Below are 19,579 nucleotides of genomic sequence, written 5' to 3' on the forward strand. Positions count from 1 at the left end.
AACCTCTCAGCAATCATCATTAACCATTATAAGAAAGAACTATTATGGATGATGGGTTTTACTATAAACTCTTTATCCCCCTACACCCTCCTTGACAGGGCTTGGGGGTTTTTTTAGATTAAGCTTAACAGCGTATCAGGAACACTCTCTCCTCTCCCAGCATAAAAGCTTACAATTTGTACTGCTTTAGCCAAGTAACTATTCTGTACTGATACTGTAATTACAAAATGAATCTGTATTACAAAGAAGAAAAGGTGTTTTATCATTCTTGAAACCAAAGTTCTCAGAGTTCATATAACCATGAGTGACAAGCTAATAACAAAATTATACATAAAAGTTATAATTTACTTCCCATTTCATTTCTCACAGTAATAATACTTATCAGTAAGTGTCACAGTTTAAGACTCACCAGATTTAAAAATGAACCAAAACCAGTCATAATGGTTGAGCTCAACTCCCTTGTACTCATTATGAGCCACTTGCAACACTAGCTAGTTCCCCAGAGGTTAAAGGATTTAAAACCAGAAATTGTTTCCCCTTTCACATTACATACTTCTTCAGAGGCAGAGGATGTATATTCGGCTTGTGCTGGTCTTGGAACTGAAAGCCCTGCTCCTGGTAAAGACACGTTAGACAGACGCCTCTTTCTCACTCCACTGCAGTTATTTGGAATCTTGAAGGCACATCGCTTATGGTAGTTTAACCCACAACCTGAAAGATTTTTTTGTTCTTTTAGATAAAAAAACCTTGCAACATTCAAAGTAAAAAAAAAAAAAAAATAGTACTAATATTTAGATAAAGCAGTTAAAAACATGATCCAAGAGAGTAGTAAAGGCAGAAATAGATTGTTCGGTTAAATTCTCTTATTTTAGTGTTCTTGATGCAATTCACAGAAACAGCTTTTTTTGCACTACTTGCTAAAAAACTGGTCTCCAGTAAGCCCAGCTGTAGAAACAAGGTCTAAGAGTCTGAAGCAGCTGACCACCCTCCTCACTCTCGCCCCACCAGGCGGCTTTCATCACTCCCTCACTTTGGAGCACAAGAGCCCAGGGAGAAGCCTGTGAGCAGGCAGCAGTCAGTACCTGACAGGCTGTGGAGTGCTCCACAGCCAGCTGGATGAAGGCCATAAGGAAAGGGATTCCCCTTTGGGAGTCTCTCCAAAGTACGTGCTCCTTGTGCAAAGAACACATGCTTGTAAGCTAGCTTTTTTTTTTTCCAATGTGGGAAATAAGAACTCTTCTTAAGTAATTTGCCCAAGGTCACACACAGTTTGCATTAAAGCCAGGATCAGAACTCAGGTTTCCTAATGCACAACCCCTTCTGACTCTATGAAATACTACATTTATCACGTGCAAACATATCAAACAAGATACAATTTCTCTTCCCCATCTTATACAGATATGCACACACAGAAATACGCTAAGAACCACAGACTTACCTTCACATTTTAATCCTTGTCGTACCAAACCCCAAAGCATCTCTCCGCAGTAGTCACAAAAAGTAGGAGCCTTGTAGGAATGCACATAAAGTGCATGAGGACGAATCTGGAAATCTTCAACTGTAGCCAAAGCTTTTAAAAAATTGCAGTAAGTTATGGTTCTTGCCACAGGATCAAGAAGTATTCATGGAAAGAATATGTTGTTTTAAAAATGGCAGATTCAAAGAACACTAATGAGCTGTTTAGACATCAGCATTTTACTGTATACCACTTAAATATGTGTTTACAGAGATTTCAGTAAGCTTTTTTGAGGAAAAAATCCATTGGATTCCGTAGGCTAATGGCCACAACTAATAAACAGTGAGAGTCACAATGTTGAAAACCTCACTAAATTGAGACAGCAAATACAACAAGCTTTGCTAAAATCAACTTAACAGTAAACATTTGAAAGACCAACTTAATTTTCAAGCTGTTTTGTAACCTACAACATTTTCAAACAAAGAACAGTTCCACAGCTTAGATTTTTATCTTCTAAAAGACTTTTTCAGTAAAAGCTTATTAGATGGAACTCTGTGTGTATCAAAACAGAACCGTGAAGTTTACTTGGAACACTGGAAACTTCACTAGCAATGATCTTTTTCTTAAACAAGCATAGATATATCAAAAATATATGTATCAAAAACCAAATTTTTTGTCCTGTTTCTTTGGAATATAAAAAAAGTGGTATTTCACACCAACATTGCCTTGCCCTGATGGCTACTATTCTTTGATCAAATATGTACTAACATTCCGTATTCAGATTCTCATGTCTCGGTTTTAAAACCCTACTGAAAGAGATTTACATGTCTTCAAAATGCCTCGGTTTCTGGTGGTCTGTCTGTTTATAAGGTAACTATCAGAGATTGTCAAGAAGAGGCACGCATGACAAATTTTCCAAATACAGCATTCACCAGAAGCAATTAAAAACTCAAACCAAGATGATCAACTACCAAACACCCTAGACATGCCTAGAACAGTAGGTCCTGAAATGCAGCGAAGGAACTCAGCCTTATGACTCTGGAAGTCATATTTTATGATCACATTTACAAATTTAATCACATGACAGACAAGAGATCTCTCTTTCTAGAACGTAGCCTCAGTTTGACACTTAGTCCTCAAAGTCTGAAAGAACTGCTTGATACTAGTCCAGCTTTTATTTGTAGTTTAACTACAGCTGGCTTTTGTTTGAATTCAATAGGGTTGAATTCAAACAAATTTGTTTGAAGTCAAATCAGTTAGGGGTTGGGGGGGGGCACGTTTGTCCTCGTTATTGAGGAGTACCACAAGTTAATAACCACCATTCTGAGGACTTTATTGTTTAAAAGAAACTGTTTTCAAGCACTACAATAATCTTTAACAGTCTGTCCATACAGGTATGATTCAGCAACTACATTTATATTAAGCCTTTTAGCAGTATAAATCATCAAATGGCAAAAGTTACAGAACAAAAAGACAAATCTGACAGCATTAGAAGAGCAAATTCTGAATCCTACCTGCATTTCCACTTCAACAGTTGTAATAATAAACTTATATTATTATAATTATAAAATAATATTCTTATAATTTGGATTTATGTATAACAATAAACCTGAGGAAGATTAAAACATGACAATGAAACAATAACAAAACTGAATACTGAAGCATCAGTACCACTTGGATTTTCTTGGAAACCTCTACCCCAAAACAGTAACCCAGTATGAGACTTAAGTCAAACAACTCAAGGTAAGCATGATAATAACGTTCCATAACATCCTGTTTTCTTCAAATTTACGGAATAAATGCGCTGTTCTGTTGTTACAACAATACCTACCAGAGAGTACAACCTCAACAAGATCTCCTTCATGTATCTCTTCTGCTGATGTAATTCGTTGCAAAATATTATCTGAGTTCAGGTCATGACGGAAGAGGAGAATTTTGTCATACATGCCAAAGAAACCACACTCTGGGAACTGCAATAGAAAGCAAACTCTAAATTAACACATGCTCTTTGATAATCCTATCCATAAATGTTTTTAATAATAGCTACAGAACCTGAATGTTTTACATGTTCCATAGAAACAAAATTGATCTGCTTATTTTTGAGGAACTGAAGCATTTTGTGAACTGAGATGTAGCATAAAAAGGTATTAAAAAAAACCCCAAACTCCCAACATTTAAAACTCATCAATGCCAACTTCCTGGGTGTTCCCCCCACCACTATCAGTGACACTTTTTTCCAAACCTGAAAAGAAAAAATGTTAGGGTTTTTGTTTCTTTCAGTTTTTAATCTCTTAGACCTGCACAATCGGTCTGGCACGTGAAATCTGATGCAGATCTTTCTAACTCGGATACCACCACTTGTAACTCTTATTTCACAGACATTCTGGTCGGGCAGATACTCAGCTCAAGACACTCCAGCAGTACCTGCCATACTTTTCTTAAAGGGCAAGCCAAGAGAGGCTCCATGTCATTGTTCTACAATAGTTCAGATGCAAGAAAAGGAAAACTCGTTCCCTTGTCACAAGGACAGAAGACAATACTGCAAAACCTTACAGGGAATAGATACACCAAGAAACATTCCATTTTTCCATGACACTTCACTGAAAATAGTTTTCTGATTCTGTATTTTCCCCACTCTTCAAAATATTGTCAAATGTGAGTAAAACTTCTTAAAATGAAAAGCTTAAAAGTAAACAGACAATTCACAAAGAAAAAGAGCAGGAATAGACCCCAGAGAGGAATGAGTACCAATCAACCTTTGGCCTTTTTGTTTAAACCCGAATTCAAACTCAAGGTGGGAACACACACACAGAAGTGCTCCACAGAAGAAAAAAGGAAGAACGTGGGAAAAAATAAGGGAAAGCACACAACAAGCTTCCAATTAATTAGGTAACAGACTACAATTTGGTAATTTAGATCTTGCGCAGTCAGTAAGTAACAGGGTCTAAACTGCATGAAGCTTGTAGAATATTAATTGTCCTTAACTAAAGTAGTCAAAGACTTGTTTCTACCAAATCAAAGACATAATGAAGGTATCCGTCACGCCCATTGTTTTCACACTCCCTTCCCATTCAGAGAGAAAATAATTTCCTCTTTCCGGTAGCAATTTTGTAAGAAATGTTAAGTTGTCCTTCTCTGTTTTGGCGTGCGCACCCTACTCACTTTACACGTAACACTGAAGAATCGCCATGCTCTGGAAAGCATACTATCTACTTGGCCAGTCAAAAAGAGAAGCAGAATTTGTGCCATTTAACCCATGCAAAAGCAAAAGACAGACCTGACAAAATTATACTGACACCAGTAGGTATTCAATCCACAGCACCAAGACACTGATTTACTGGGCTGATGCCAAAGCAGCAGGCTGCTTCCTCTGTCTCCCAACTCACTCTTAGGTTCCCTACGTAAATGTGGTACTCTCTTGTGCTTTGTACAGTAGCCATGATGGTACAGATATGACAGTAGCATTATATTCTCCTAAACCAAATGCTTTTTAAAAATTTATACAATAAAATGTTATTGCTTAAAATCCCTTTGGTCATCTGGAATTACCTGTAAGAACTCCTCTCATCATACTTTACTTCAGTATACTCATCCACTGATTCATCTTGATAAATAGCAAATATCCATGAATATTCTGGAAATTACATTTTCCCGCTCTCCCAAAGGTTATTTGTATTAGGAAAGCAAATAAAAAGCTTGAGAATTAGCTGTGCTGCCCAAATAGATGTCTTGGTATCTCTGCAAGTATGCACAGGACTTGACTTCATATTCAGAACATGCATAGATACAGCACACTAGTAATTATTCCAGAAGAACTGACAGTTCTTCATACCTGAAATAATGCATAAACCTGCTTTAAGCTTTAACTCAAAATTGCACTGTGCCTCAGTTAACAAGAAAACAAGTTATATTTACACTTTTTTCTTAGTAAGTGCTGTAAGGTTTTATTCCTTCATACTACGTACACTGTTTATCCAGGTATCACATTGTCCTGGTTTCAGCCAGGATAGAGCTGGTTTCCTTCACAGAAGCTAGCATGAGGATATGTTTTGGATTTGGGATGAGAACTATTGATAATGTGCTGATGTTTTGAGTTGTTGCTAAGTACTCAAGGACAGTCCAGCTTCTCATGCTGACCTGCCAGCAAGAAGGCTGGGGGTACACAGCCAGGCCAGCTGACCCAGGCTGGCCAAAGAGATGTTCCCTACCATACAACGTCATGCCCAGCAGCACGTAAACTGGAGTTGGCCGGGGGGCGGAAATCACTGCTCGAGGACGAACTATCAATCACCAGGTGGTGAGCAATCGCCATATTGGGCATCACTTGTTCTTGTACATTCCTTTGTCGGTATTATTGTTTCCTCCTCTCTTGCTGTCCTATTAAACTGTTTCTCTCTCAATCCACGAGTTTTTTCCCAATTCTCTCCGCCATCCCACTGGGGGAGAGGGGAGTGAGTGAGCAGCTGCATGGTGCTTAGTTGCCAGCTGGGGCTAAACCATGACACACATCTTAATGCTAGTATCAACAAGAGGAAGCTACCACATCAATGCTAAAATCAACTGCATCCTCAAGAGAACTTCTATTTATGCTATATAAATTGCACCATGCTGCTGAAAAACTTAATTCCAACAAAAGGGAGAAAAAAAACAATGTGAATATGGTATGTATTTCCCTGCAGATAAACATGACACTTTTTATTAATTCTGATATTAATTTCAGCTGCCAGGAGGGACAACTGATGATTCAGAGAGTCAGTGTGAACTATTGCCTCTTTGTATTAAGTTCACAGAACCATCTACAAACCACAGATTTTAAGGAATCTCTAAGATATTTCACAGGTTTAAGTCTCCTCCTTTTGATAAATGTATCTTTGTTTCTCTTTTTTTCATTCTTTGAGACTATAAACCTATCATGCAGCTGCCAGAACACCCCTACACATAATTCCCCACCCCAGTAACCAGAGGTCACATAAGCACATTCCAAGAAGCACTGCTTTTAAATGCTATGACCATTATGTATTCTGCGTGTGCACCATTTACCCATTTTCATGCACAAATCTTAGATTTATTAAAATGTTTTAAACATTCCACATTAAATTTGGTGACTAAAAAGCATTAGCTGACACAATAAACAAAAGTTACAAATGAATACTCAAATCCTCTTTGTGACAGCAAGTGTAAACATTAAAAATATGAGACATTACATTCCTTAGAATGCAGCATCAACATTAATTCCCAAATCTGTAAATAACAGTATAATGCCTATAATTAAGATTTGTTTTTTAAATAAATTCCAGACAAAGTTTAAATTAATTTCTATGGAATAAAATTATTGTAAAAACAGCAAAGTCATCTATTGCAGATTGTTAGAACTGTTGGCATCAACATCCTCGTTTGGTTCTACATTAATTAAAACTTCATGAGGTTCAACAAGGCCAAGGGCAGGGTCCTGCACCTGGGTCAGGGCAACACCCAGTATCAATACAGGCTGGGGCATGAAGGGATTGAGAGCAGCCCTGCTGAGAAGGACTTGGGGGTACTGATGCATGAAAAGCTGGACATGAGCCGGCAACGTGTGCTCGCAGCCCAGAAGGCCAACCACATCCTGGGCTGCATCCAAAGCAGTGTGGCCAGCAGGTCGAGGGAGGGGATTCTGCCCCTCTACTCTGCTCTGGTGAGACCCTACCTGCAGTCCTGTGTCCAGCTCTGGAGCCCTCAGCACAGGAAAGACATAGACCTGTTGGAGAGGGTCCAGAGGAGAGCCACAAAAATGATCAGAGGAGTGGAACAGCTCTCCTCTGAGAACAGGCTGAGAGAGTTGAGGTCGTTCAGCCTGGAGAAGAGAAGGCTCCAGGGAGACCTTGTTGCAGCCTTCCAGTACTTAAAGGGGGCTTATAAGAAAGACAAGGACAGACATTTTGGCAGGGCCTGTTACGATAGGACAAGGGGTAGCATTTTTAGACCAAAAGAGTGAAAATTTAGACTAGAGATAAGGAAGAAATTTTTCATAATGAGGGTGGTGAACCACTGGCACAGGTTGCCCAGAGAGGTGGTAGATGTCCCATCCCTGGAAACATTCAAGGTCAGGTTGGACGGGACTCTGAGCAACCAGATCTAGTTGAAGCTGTCCCTGCTTATTGCAGGGGAATTGGACTAGATGATCTTTAAAAGTCCCTTGCAACCCATACCATTCTATCATTCTATGATAATTAAATTGACCTTTTAAGCTGTGTATCGTGCATGCTTATGATAGTGTAATGATGTGTTTTACTGTCCTCTTTTCTCAAACAGGTATAATACACATAGATGAAATGACTATGAAAGGTTGTCTGGTTTTGTAACTACAGTATTTAACCTCATAAAAGATAATTCCTCTATTTACAAGCTTCAGCTTGATCAGTAGTTTCTGGACTAAGATGCAGAATCACAAGCCCAGGCCTAACAAGACTAACAATAAGTCTACGCTAGTATTTATTGCAATAAGTCTATCATTAAACACAGACTCAGGTATACAGTTCCTATAGATATGTGACAGACTTCACCCAGGACATCTTTTTCCATGCTCTGTGCATGCCTAGTCTCCATTTCTGAAACAATCATTCTAAACCTAAAAGCATTAGAATAGAGATAACCTGTTCATCAGTACGACAGAGTTGCAGTTGCTACGAGGTTTTCATGAATCCACAAACATGCACAGTTGAGGGACCTTGCAACAGCTCCCTTAACTATCCTGCCTGTTAGCTTAGGTGCTTGTCTGCATGTCCACAAAGGAGCACAGAGGATACTGGTGGGGCAGCCCACATACACCCTGCCCAGCTCCTCCCAGGCCCATCACAAGAGCCATTAGCCCACCAAAGGCCCATCTCCACATGCCACAGGAGCACAGAAGCACAAGGGCAGGTGGGGAACCCAAATTAAGGACTCCAAGGAAAGGATACCCTGTCCAGGTCCCTCCCAGGGCTGTCACAGGAGAGCCTCAGCCCTGGTTTCCAGCTGTAAAACTCATCAAGATATGTCAACACTACAGCACCTTTTGGACTGAGAGGGGTTGCTGCCTAATGGTATGGGACACATTATAAAATGCCAAGGAATTAGGATTGTACAAGACTTATTATGGGATGCTTACAGAAGGAACCAAATGCAAGGAAAGAGGTGATTCAGGGATGAATAAACATGGGGGGAAAAACAGATGGATATGAAGATAAAAAAGGCTGGTCATCTGTAAACAGGGGCTGGTCAGAACAATTGTCTGGCCATGCCCTGTGCCTGATCAGCACCATGTGTCCTATCTTTTTATTAAATTCCATTTCTAACTTTTCCTGGATGATGAGTTCTCATTCTGAGCACACGTGTGTGTATGGCAGGGGTATGAGTGCCAGCAACTGGAGCCAGAGCATGGGTCAGAGGACCCATGTGTCTGGTGCCAGCGACTGGAGAGACCAGAGTGAAATCAAGAGCCAACAAGTGGAGTGGGGCTGCATCCCCAGTAGCTTGAACATCCAGGAGCCAGCAACTGGAAAGACCACGATCCAGGGGCTCCTACTGGGCAGAGCGCCTAAACCCAGCTGCTGGAGACATCCACTTTGTTTTGGTTGGTTGGTTGTTGTTTTGTTTGGGTTTTTTTTGGGGTGTGTGTTCCCACTAACAGACCTTTATCATGAACCACCACAGAAGGGTACAGTATGAGACCCCTGGTGCTATTTCTGTTCATGTGAGTGCTCTGTGTGTCTGCCTGTGCCAATCTGTGTGTATACAGGCATGTATTGTACACTTGTATCCATGTGCCTGTTCCTACTGGGAATACGTGGTTCGTCTTGCTCCTGGTGGACCTGGGGCACTGAGCTGCAGCAGCCTTGCCTCTGCCAGGAGGCTGTGGGAGCCAACTGTCCCTAACAAAACTTTTCAAGTTTGATGAACAAGTCTTGTGCTTTCCTTGCATACACACCTCACTCCGTGATTCCCCTTTTTTAAAAGAACAGACCCTAACACAAAGATGCCTCTCTGACCACTCCTTTCCACATGTTTCAGCTCAGATTATTTTCCTCTATCCCCAGAACAGTCCTCTGCGCCCAAGCAATGGAAGTGCTGGCTGGCTGCCCTCTGCACAGCCAGCCCTGATGAGCTGCAAGTAGCCCATGAGAGCCCATCTAAGGCACTTGGCCAGGCTTCCATGGGGTTTGCTGTGCAAGCAGCTTGGCTCCTTGCAGACGTGCAGCGCCCTGCTCCCTCTTCCGCTCCCCAGTACATTTGGGAATACAGCATTCCTTGCTAGCACCTTAGCCAGAAGGCTATGTGCAGACTGCTGGCCAAGAATAACCTCATTGATTAACAAGGTTTTTACTTCAAGTGGTATCTTTTAACAGAATTTTTACACAAAGCTTAAACTACATTCGAGTTGTACACTAACAAATTTTTCTCTCTTGTACTGCAGCAAAGTACAGCTTTTACAGCCTTCCTTACGCTCAGTTACACGGAGCTGTTAAGGAAGAACACTATGCAGTTCCTTTGAAGTGCTAAGAGCATAATGTAAACTTGAAAACAAAACTCAAAGTAGAATTTTTTAAAGCCTGTTTTATCTTACAGGATTATACAGCTATTACTTTCCTGCACAAAAGCCGACAGTATATGCACAGTGACTCAAAACATATAAACTGCTAATCCCAGTATTACTATGTTTCCTAAAAGCAAAAAGGAGACTTGTTCCCAGTGTTAACAGTTCCAAAAGAACATCTAACTACAGGAAATCACTTGTGGGAAGTCTACGTATGCAATAGATTGTGCCAAAATTAATCTCTTGGTACACCAATATCATGAATTTACATAAAGAATATATGCAATCCTTTGTACTTGGGTGGTACTAGTGCAAGTAACGCTACTAGCGCATTATTGTGGTTACACTGAGAAAAACAATTGGTGTTACCTAGAATGCTTATACTCTAAGTATCACAGTGTGTCTAGTTTTAACTGATAATGCGTTACACCATTCTTTGTACTCAGAAGAGCACAATATACAGCGGCCAGTATTGCTGGAATGAAACACAACTGAGGCTTCTTTCTATCTTGGCAGTAACTGAAAAATCCCTGTGCTTCATGTTCCAGGACTTACTTTACAAAGTTCTGGACCAGTCGCCAAAAATTCACACTAGGGAAAAGCGTAGGCGGATATTGTTTCAAGGTCCAGTATCTCATGACCCATCATAACTCAAAACAAATGCTTCAAACCACTGAAAGTTAATTCCAAAGTCTAATGGTGCAAAACACCCATTACCTCTTCGTTCACTGAAATCACTCCAGTTTATTATCCTGCATCCCTACCCAGCGATTCACTCTCACCCCTTAGAATCGTGTGCCAAATCACATTATCACACAGACAAATCGCTTCAAACCTGTTGCATGAGATCCTTCCCTCACCAGATGCCTCAGTACAGACATACTTGGACTACTGCTTGGCTAGATTTTCCAGCACACAAACCTATTACCATGCTGGGAATGCTAATCTGCCCCGCATATACCAGCTCCATGCCCCAAGTACTCCCCAGCTCCCATCTTCTTGCAGGCATGTTTGCTTCTCATGTCTTAACTTTCTATTATTCTGCTGCCTCATTTAGCTCATAGAAAGAAAGCAGATGACAAGTCTAGAAGGCAGACCAACATGGGGGGGGAAAAGATTTGAGTGCAGCTGATGAATACAAAACATGATTTGCATTAATTTTAGAGCCATTCAGAAGTAAGCACCACGAACTATTACTAGCTTAACCTGGAAAAAAACTTAGAAGGATGGTTCCAGTACTGTTACCTATTTATTACACCAAATTAAGTTATTACTGTAACAGTTGTAGAGAACCATTTGTAATATGGATGGATTGTAATATGAACCTTGTAATATGATTATTTTACTTCTCAATATTTTATTAGTAAAACATCTGTTAACACTTGATAAACTGTATTATGTTTCAAGTCAACACCTCTGCCACAAATTGATTAGATAGTTTCCCATTACTATGACAGTGTCCAAACCTTTGGAAGACAGCTCATATTCACTCCACATGCTTTGGTCTTTTCACAACATAACAATACAAAGTATTTTAAAATAAACACTTTTTTCCCCCTTCAGCAGCCCTCACTGAAGAACTAGCTATCCAAACTACTTTAATTCATCCCCGTTAAAACTTGAGTTCTTAGGTATAAGAATAATACAGGTATACAGTTAATTGTCACTTGGTTAGAAAATTCTACAGATATATTGTGCATTGTTGTTGTTCGTTTTTTCTCCCTGATTATCAAAGCAAAATGTTTGAACACATCTCCTCATCCTCAGTCTACTTCAAAGGAAACTGGCTAGTTTTCCAAACAATCCAAGGACTTCAGTCATATTCCAATTATAAAATATGAAATCCCAACTAGTCCAATTAGAATAATAGGCAGGACTATCAAAAAAGTGCATACATACTGATAGGATCACATTCAGATTTTTCAAATTATTGGCCAGGGAATACAATGTACCAGGACTACAACATTTATAAAAACAATGAGTATGAAACTACAGAAACAGTAGAAAGACTCAGAAGCAGGTGCAATATGCAAATTTTAACTCCTTTTAAACACAGCTATACTTCCAGTGATTGTGTTCTCAACACCTTACACAGTTCAGAGTCTTGAAGAAATAAATACAAGTGTGTACATGTTAATACCTATGTAAGTGGCTATTGATGATTAAGGCCTGAATTCAGGCAAGTCAAAACAGCATAATGTGGCGGAAACAATCAGGGAATTAACACTAGTAAGAAAGTATAAGTACTGTTGGGAGGGGAGACAACACTTAAGTTAAACAATGACACCTTAAGGACTCTGCCTATAGAGAGAAAGATGACCAAAAACCCAACACGGAAAAAAAAGCCAAAAAATAAGATGAAAGAACAAAGAAGCACAAAGACAGTAATCAAGTAGAAATGAGATTATACACAATCATGAATTTGCTGATGAGAGACAGACAATTACATCTGCAGTTGAAAGAGAGTGATTATGTTAGGATGAAGAAAAATTAAGACAACAAAAATATCGCTAGCAAAAGCAAAGACACCAGACACAAGAGTTGCAGGAATCAGGATGAAAGCAACAGGTGCTAGATAGGGGTTTCAAGACTACACATAAGCAAGACAATTTTGAGACTACTTTGTAGAAAGAAATGAAAAAAAAACAAAACACTACTACATATGGGAGAATTCAACAATAGCAGAATTGTAAACAATGTTGATGGAGAAGATTTAAGAAGATGCCTGAAACAGGCAGGCCATGGAAGGAAAAATTACATTTGGAAGTAAACTAAATAAGACACAAGATAGATCAAAAAATGCGAGGTTGGATCAAGTTTGATAAGAAAAAGATAAATAGACAGGAAACAAGTGCAGCAAACATGAATGGAACACTAGAAATATATAAGGGCAGAGAAGGAAGAGTAAGAGAGTAAGAAAACAAGTTGGTTTGGCTTTTTTTTTTTAAAGACATATGAAAAGAAAATACGTAAGAAAAACTTGAGAGAGGTTTGTTAGTCAGTAAGACATAAGAAATACCCCTTTGACTTTGCTAAGTGGTGACCTTTCGGGTGGGTTCAGTAAAGTGGAAAAAGAAAAATCTAGCATGGGTAAACAGTGCACCAGTACTCAAGTCAAAGAGAAGGCAATGGTTATAAAGGATCACGAGAATTTCAGGCAAACACCCTAAGGTAAGGAGAGCAATTGGCCTATTTCAGAGCAAAATGTAGCAAAGCCATTGGAGGAAAAGTATGTAAAGAAAGAAGATGCTGAGTATGACTGAAAATGAAAAGGACGGACAGGTTTGTAGATGAGAAAGGTAGATAAGGGAAGTTTCAGAGTCACAAAAGTAAAGATTTGTAAGTTTAAGAAAAAAAGTTATGCTAAATCTTGCAGGTACTGATACTATATAAGTAATAGCACAGAACAATCAAATGTTTTTCATTTATAGCTATTAGTTTAACTAGAACAAAATAAACTAAAGTATTTATAGCATGCTGCCCTACATAATTCTTAGTTTGCAGGCAGTGGAACATCACCACATGCAAGTTTCTAGTTTTAAGCCAGTAAGCCCTGGGTTCTACTTCATGTCCTCTCATGTAAGGAATGAAGAAACAGTATTTAAACACAAAACAGGATTAAGAACTTGCCTCTGTAATATCTGATCATTGTGCAAGGACACACACTGTCCATCTGCAACTTATGCTACACATTTTTCTGCTTCTAAACACACTGTCTCTATTCCAGCAGTCATAGTTGTTCATGCTTTTGTTCTTCTTCAGACTCCCCCTGAGAATTGTATGCCTGGTACTTTAATATAAAGCAATCTAGATAAGGAATGAACAGAGGTTGAGACTATAACCAAGAGTCTTTTGAAGCATACCCATAAAGTCTACAGTTTGTTTTTTCTGAGGATTTCTATTAAGCATTCCATTATACAATACCCCCAACAAAGTGCTCCCAAATTTAACTTTAAACTTGAAAAAAAGGCTTTGCTTCTCTCCTGATGTTTAGAACATTTTTAACAGAGATAAGAGACACATCAAATATTTGCATTACTCATCTTGCTCTTCTTGCAGACACATACCTCTTCAGTTTCAGTTCTGCTGATGCTACTTTTAACTACCCTTCTGCAAAACCTGAAGAAGATACATCGAACAGCAGCATCTGAAGCAGGAAGCACAACTGACCATTAACAATACAGCAAGACTGGCCATACAGAAAGCACTATGAAAACTGATGAAGTAAACACAGTACTTATTTCCTAACTAAACTGCTCTCCAACAAAGGCTTTTGCAGGATTGTTTTCCCCCTAGTTAATTAATTTCCCCTGAAAGAAATTAAGGTAAGGCATAGTTATTTTTCTGAAAACTTCTAAGGATGCTATAATTATTTTTCCAAAGGTTAAAATCCAGCCTCCTCAGAGATCTGCTATAAGTCCTAGTCAACATTTTTGATACTGTAATTGTAGCCTCAGAGTTAGGCAGGCAATTCAAGCGCCCATGCAAATGAAGAAGGACACCTGAAACTTTTCTTTTGTTCCAGATATGTAGAGAAATACAAGTCTGAAACGTGATTTAAAAGCACTATTGAAAATCAGTATGGAACCTTCCATTTACTTCCAGTAAAGATACCACTCAAATGAGAAGAAAAGCTATAAATTATTCCAACTAAAAAAGGATATTTCTCCTTTTCCATTAAAGAAGCATAACAGTAAATAGGTACTGCTATCTATGGAACTATCACAAGAACAACCTATACAGTACCCTGAAGTTGAGAGCCAGGAACCAGTCACGAAAAGGCAATTTAAGGCGGCTGTGGAATACCAAAGGAAAGGGAAGCTTTAACACTGTTGAATCTCAAAGGCATATCCAATATCTCCAAAGCTTGCAACTGGAAAAAAACAGGCATCCATATGCATGGCAGTACACAGAAGAACACAGTTTACAATTTTTACATAAATACAAAGTTATCTATACATTACTACTAGAATATTTAGTATGCTTACAACAGTCACCAGATCTAAGAGAAAAAAAGTCATAGCAGGACATACTGCTGTCAAATAGAGTGTGGAGGGAGGATATTGGCACTTGCACACTGGCTGCAAAACTACTTCGGAAAGATGAATCCACCACATATAAGGTTGTTTCCTGATCAGTTTGCTGCCAGCAAACATGCCCTCATTGACAGTCATTTACTGGTAGCATCAGCTGCAGGAGAGCATAAACTGAATCAAAGCCAGACAGAAGATGAAAACTGATCATGAAATCCCCATCAGTTTTGCAGTAGATTAGGCTCAGCATATAAGAAGTTTCTTGAGCTATAACAAGAACTTTTAGCTGAGCCTGCCAAAAGAACAGAAAGGAAAAAGAAAGAGAAGTGTGAATGTGTTTGTTTTCATCTTTCTTTAAGATAGAAGACAGGAAATATGCAGATGCAAAGAGCAGTTGATACAGAAGGAAAAAGTGGCCCCTAAAATGGCTGCGAAAAAGTGCACCTAACATGTACAGTTAAAAAAAAAAAGGTTGACCCAAATAACTTGTCTCTTCAGAAAGGAACTAACATGCTGAACTACATTTTGGTAACCCATAAAGTTATTATTAAATCAGCTTGCTTGCCAACTAGTTTGTAAAACCATGGAAGATGCAGTAAGTTGTGAGATAGGGCAAGAAGATACACAAGCAAACATGAGTTCATATAACGTTTCCATTTACTTTCTTTGAAACTAGTAAGTCAAAAAGAACCATTTAATAAAACTAATCAACCACAAACACCAATCACAACAATGAAAGACATGGAAAAAACAATTCCGTACAAAAAAAATCTGCCTTCAACTCCCTTCCTTTCATCTATGCCTGGCTTCACGGAAAAGAGCAATTACTTCATTATTTTTTGAAACATTAACTATTTTTCACGCTGCTTAGTAGGATCTAACCTACCTAATCTACATAAAGACAAAACCTGGATGCAAGAACAGCAAGATCAACGTTATTTCCTTTTGAGAGAATCAGAACTTGCAACAACTTAACCAAGACACATTTGAAAAGTACACTAAATTTTTTTTTACTTGTTGATTGACCCTCTATTCATAGTAATTATGCTGATAATAGTCCTCTCATGAAAGAGTAATGCATGTATTCCTTATACAGAGTAACAATACTAGAACAGTATTAGCTGTTTGGTGCTGTTTTTAATTATTAACTAGAATCAAAAAGAAAAGCCAGCATCACGCAAGTCTGCAGGCCTGCAGTGCATTCCTGTAGCCTCAATTGGTCCCTTCATTACAGCTGGCTATACTGTTCCAAGAATACTCCTTAACAGTAGTAAGCATAACTAGTAAAAACCTAAGATATCAGTGACAATCAATGAAAGGAAAAAACATATTCTCCATATTGTGAAAACTAATTCTTGCACAAAATTTTGTACTACATCTTCTTCTACTCGATTTCACATGCAAGAAAGTAACAGGAGGATTTACTCCTTTTAAATTAAAAGCTCCTATCTTGGGAGTTGGCGAAATTTCTTTGTGCATTACTGCAAAGGTCTACCATGGATCTTTGTCACTGCACCAAACTTCTTGGCATATTCCAGTCACACATTGTTATTACTAGCAGTCTATTACAACTGTTGCCATCAGCAGGACACGGTAGTGTTATACCATACCTTCTGGTAAACGATAGAGCACACCAGGTCTTTAACAGCAGAGAGGGACAGGTCCTGAGCTTCAATGGTGACAGTCTCCCGAGTAAGACCAATCTGCAGAAGGAAGGAGACCCCATGCACAGAGCCCCGGGAGTTGGTGAGGCTCTGGGTACTGAAACTGCCATTAGAGAGTCGACTGGAGAGCCCCGACTGGGGACTTGAAGACAAAGTTGGGGTTTGTGGTGCAGCAGCATGACATGCAGGTGGGGAAAACTTCTGTAAGGATGGAGGAGAAGCGTCGTTTGCTGACATCTGACTTGCTTTACTCTGTCAAGATCTCTCTAGTAGTCAAATTCTAAGAAAAATACGTTGTCAGTTCTTGGTTTGAAATGAAAAGGATAACGTAACTTTCCCTTTCTTAGTTCAGTAAAACACTCCTGACCAGTAAAATTTACTTGTCCCTTTCATTCTGTGCAAGCCAAAGAGTAAAATAATTTCAGATGTAAGTTACTTTAAATTAAAGGTTCTCTTTCTGCAGTTACAGTCAGTTGATCAAAAGCAGATTGCCTGTCCTTTAGCACCACATCCAGACAACAGAGGTTTACATAAAAGACTCACAGAAATACGTCAGCTCTGCTCTTTTATACTTATCCTTCATTTTTATGTATTAAAAAAAGCTGGAAAGACAGATGGAAATTAATGTTGTTAACTCATTAAAAGTATCCTCATTTACCAATTCCACAGCTGGTATCTTAAATGCAGACTCATCTTCATATAGATAGTCTTTTAGAACAACAAAAAAAAAGTGTATCCTTGAGCAACAACAGAAGTCCATGTATGTGATGAATCTATTTCTCCTTCAGAAAGTCTTCTCAGAATTTATAGGACACCATTAACTTGGAGATCAGTGAAAGTATCCAATTTCATTTTTATAAAATATTTTAGCTCATGAAATGCAGGAGCAGAATGTCTGAAGACACAATTACATTAAATGTAATCTCTAGCTTCACCCAGATAATCTCCAGCATTTTGAAACGTTGTACTCTGCCTGTAGGGGAAAAGATAGGGTTGTTATTTCACATGAAATGCATAAAATAGCATAGCAATGTCATAACCACTCTACTTTGAAGCAGCAGAATCACCAATTCCTTGTACTCAAATATGTTATGTTAGTAACATTTTGTACTTATAACTTAAACTTAACTATTTTCCCCTGTCTGATACATAAAACAAATCAGACCTAACACTACCCAATACGTTACCAGGTCTTTTAAATAACACTAATTTAGCACAGCAAAGCACTTACCAGTTAACAGGGTAGGGAGGAGAAAAAAAAAAGCAGTGGGGAGCAGGTAGGAAATTTATTAAGTGCATTGAAATGTCAGAAAAACATAACATCAAAAAATCAAACACTTCTCTGTAGCATGAACTCAGGATAGCATTTTAATACTTTTATTCAAGACAATTGAAGAACATCTTGCACGAGCTCTAATTGCAGGAAGATATGCATAGCATACAGTTCAGTATTGGTTCCTTTGGAAAAAAAAAATCATTTAATGCTCGTATGATTAAAAAAGCAAGTCTGCTGCAACCCTTTGAAATAAATCATTTCATGAGTACAGGCTGAAAATACTTGTTACAAGATTCTGTGCTATCTGATTCGGTATTTCAAGCATTTCGTGAGCAACTGAAATGCTAGAAAAAAAATCATTTTTAGATTCCCCATGCAACTTCCACCACAGAAAAAGTGGTTCAGGTACACAGATACTATGTATCACCTACTTTATGAAAGACTATAGAACCATACACAACACCAAAATCAATTAGCTTACGCACTTTTTACTTCCCTTATGTACAAAAAAAAAAAAAAAAACCTCAGGAAAAGTATTACTAAGATTAAGTGAAATTTTAGAAAGTAAAATTCCACTGTTTATCACATGCAATATAAGCTGTCCTTACTAGAAGTAAGTCTGATAACTGGTAAAACAGCGCATTTAATGGATTACACACTCATGGTATCTACCAGAGTAATAACTCAAAACCCCACCGCCATTACCTTCAAAAAGGTAGATAATGAAACAGAGGTATATGAATTGCAGTACTGGAAGGAAAATAAGCTCCTGGTTCTGTGATAAAAACTCCTAACAGGGGCTCCAGAAGACAGAACAACTTGATACCTTCCGTATTTTTAGCATAGGTATCTACAAACTGTTGTCTTCAAATACTCAAGAGTTGCTGGACATTTACCAATACCACCTGAAAAGACAACTTCTGCCTTAAAGAACACACAGAACACAATACAGATGAAGATCATCAATGGGAAGAATAAGGACAGCAAACATAACTTTTAACCACCTTTGTCAAGAAACCAGTTTCACAGTGCCTCAAACTCTGCTTTGAGATGACTTATTTTTGTTTTCTACATCTGCTTTTTTCTCTCACTTCTCACAGATACTGGAGACAGCAAATACTAAGCCTTAGGGGTAGTTCTGAATTAAAAAACAAGAATACCTAACCATCATAATAAAAAATGGAATAGCCATATGATGTGAAAGAATTAACAGTTCTACTAAACAAGTTTAATTTAGAAAGTGAAAACACGCTGCAAAAGCTCACCTACAGCTACCAAATTAGAATGTTAATTATATTTACAAAAAGCATGATGCATTTGCATTTACAAAGCCTTTTCATTCCAAGTGTATTTGTAATGAAGCTTATTTTTGCTACTTGGTAGGAAAGAAAGGATCTTTATAAGAAAGAAAAGCCCTAGAAACCGCTCACTTTGTAGTCAGGATATACTCATCCCTAACATCAGACAAAATAAATGCATTCTGAAGTTTACAGTCAATCCTCCGATTCTGTATTTACATATATTAAAAAAACCCTACGCTGCAAAAAGCGGAGAGGCACAAGGGCCATGATGGGGACCCCATCTGCCCCTTCCCCCGCT

General features: G+C 38.5%; 1 protein-coding gene across 1 annotated transcript in view; it reads right to left on the reverse strand.

Annotated features, from left to right (window-relative positions):
• Positions 1–16,941, reverse strand: part of PRKD3 (protein kinase D3) — a 41,360-nt gene extending 24,419 nt beyond the window's left edge. Inside the window, exons 1-4 of the mRNA XM_010292101.1 lie at positions 16,651–16,941; positions 3,288–3,426; positions 1,439–1,570; positions 545–711 (exon numbers count right to left, since the gene is read on the reverse strand). Coding sequence (XP_010290403.1) covers positions 545–711; positions 1,439–1,570; positions 3,288–3,426; positions 16,651–16,941 — 729 coding nt within the window. The remainder of the gene's footprint in view (positions 1–544; positions 712–1,438; positions 1,571–3,287; positions 3,427–16,650) is intronic.
• Between the last annotated feature and the right edge of the window lie 2,638 nt (positions 16,942–19,579).

This window comes from Phaethon lepturus, unplaced genomic scaffold (genome assembly GCF_000687285.1).
Source record: "Phaethon lepturus isolate BGI_N335 unplaced genomic scaffold, ASM68728v1 scaffold3148, whole genome shotgun sequence".
NCBI classification, from domain to species: Eukaryota; Metazoa; Chordata; class Aves; order Phaethontiformes; family Phaethontidae; genus Phaethon; species Phaethon lepturus.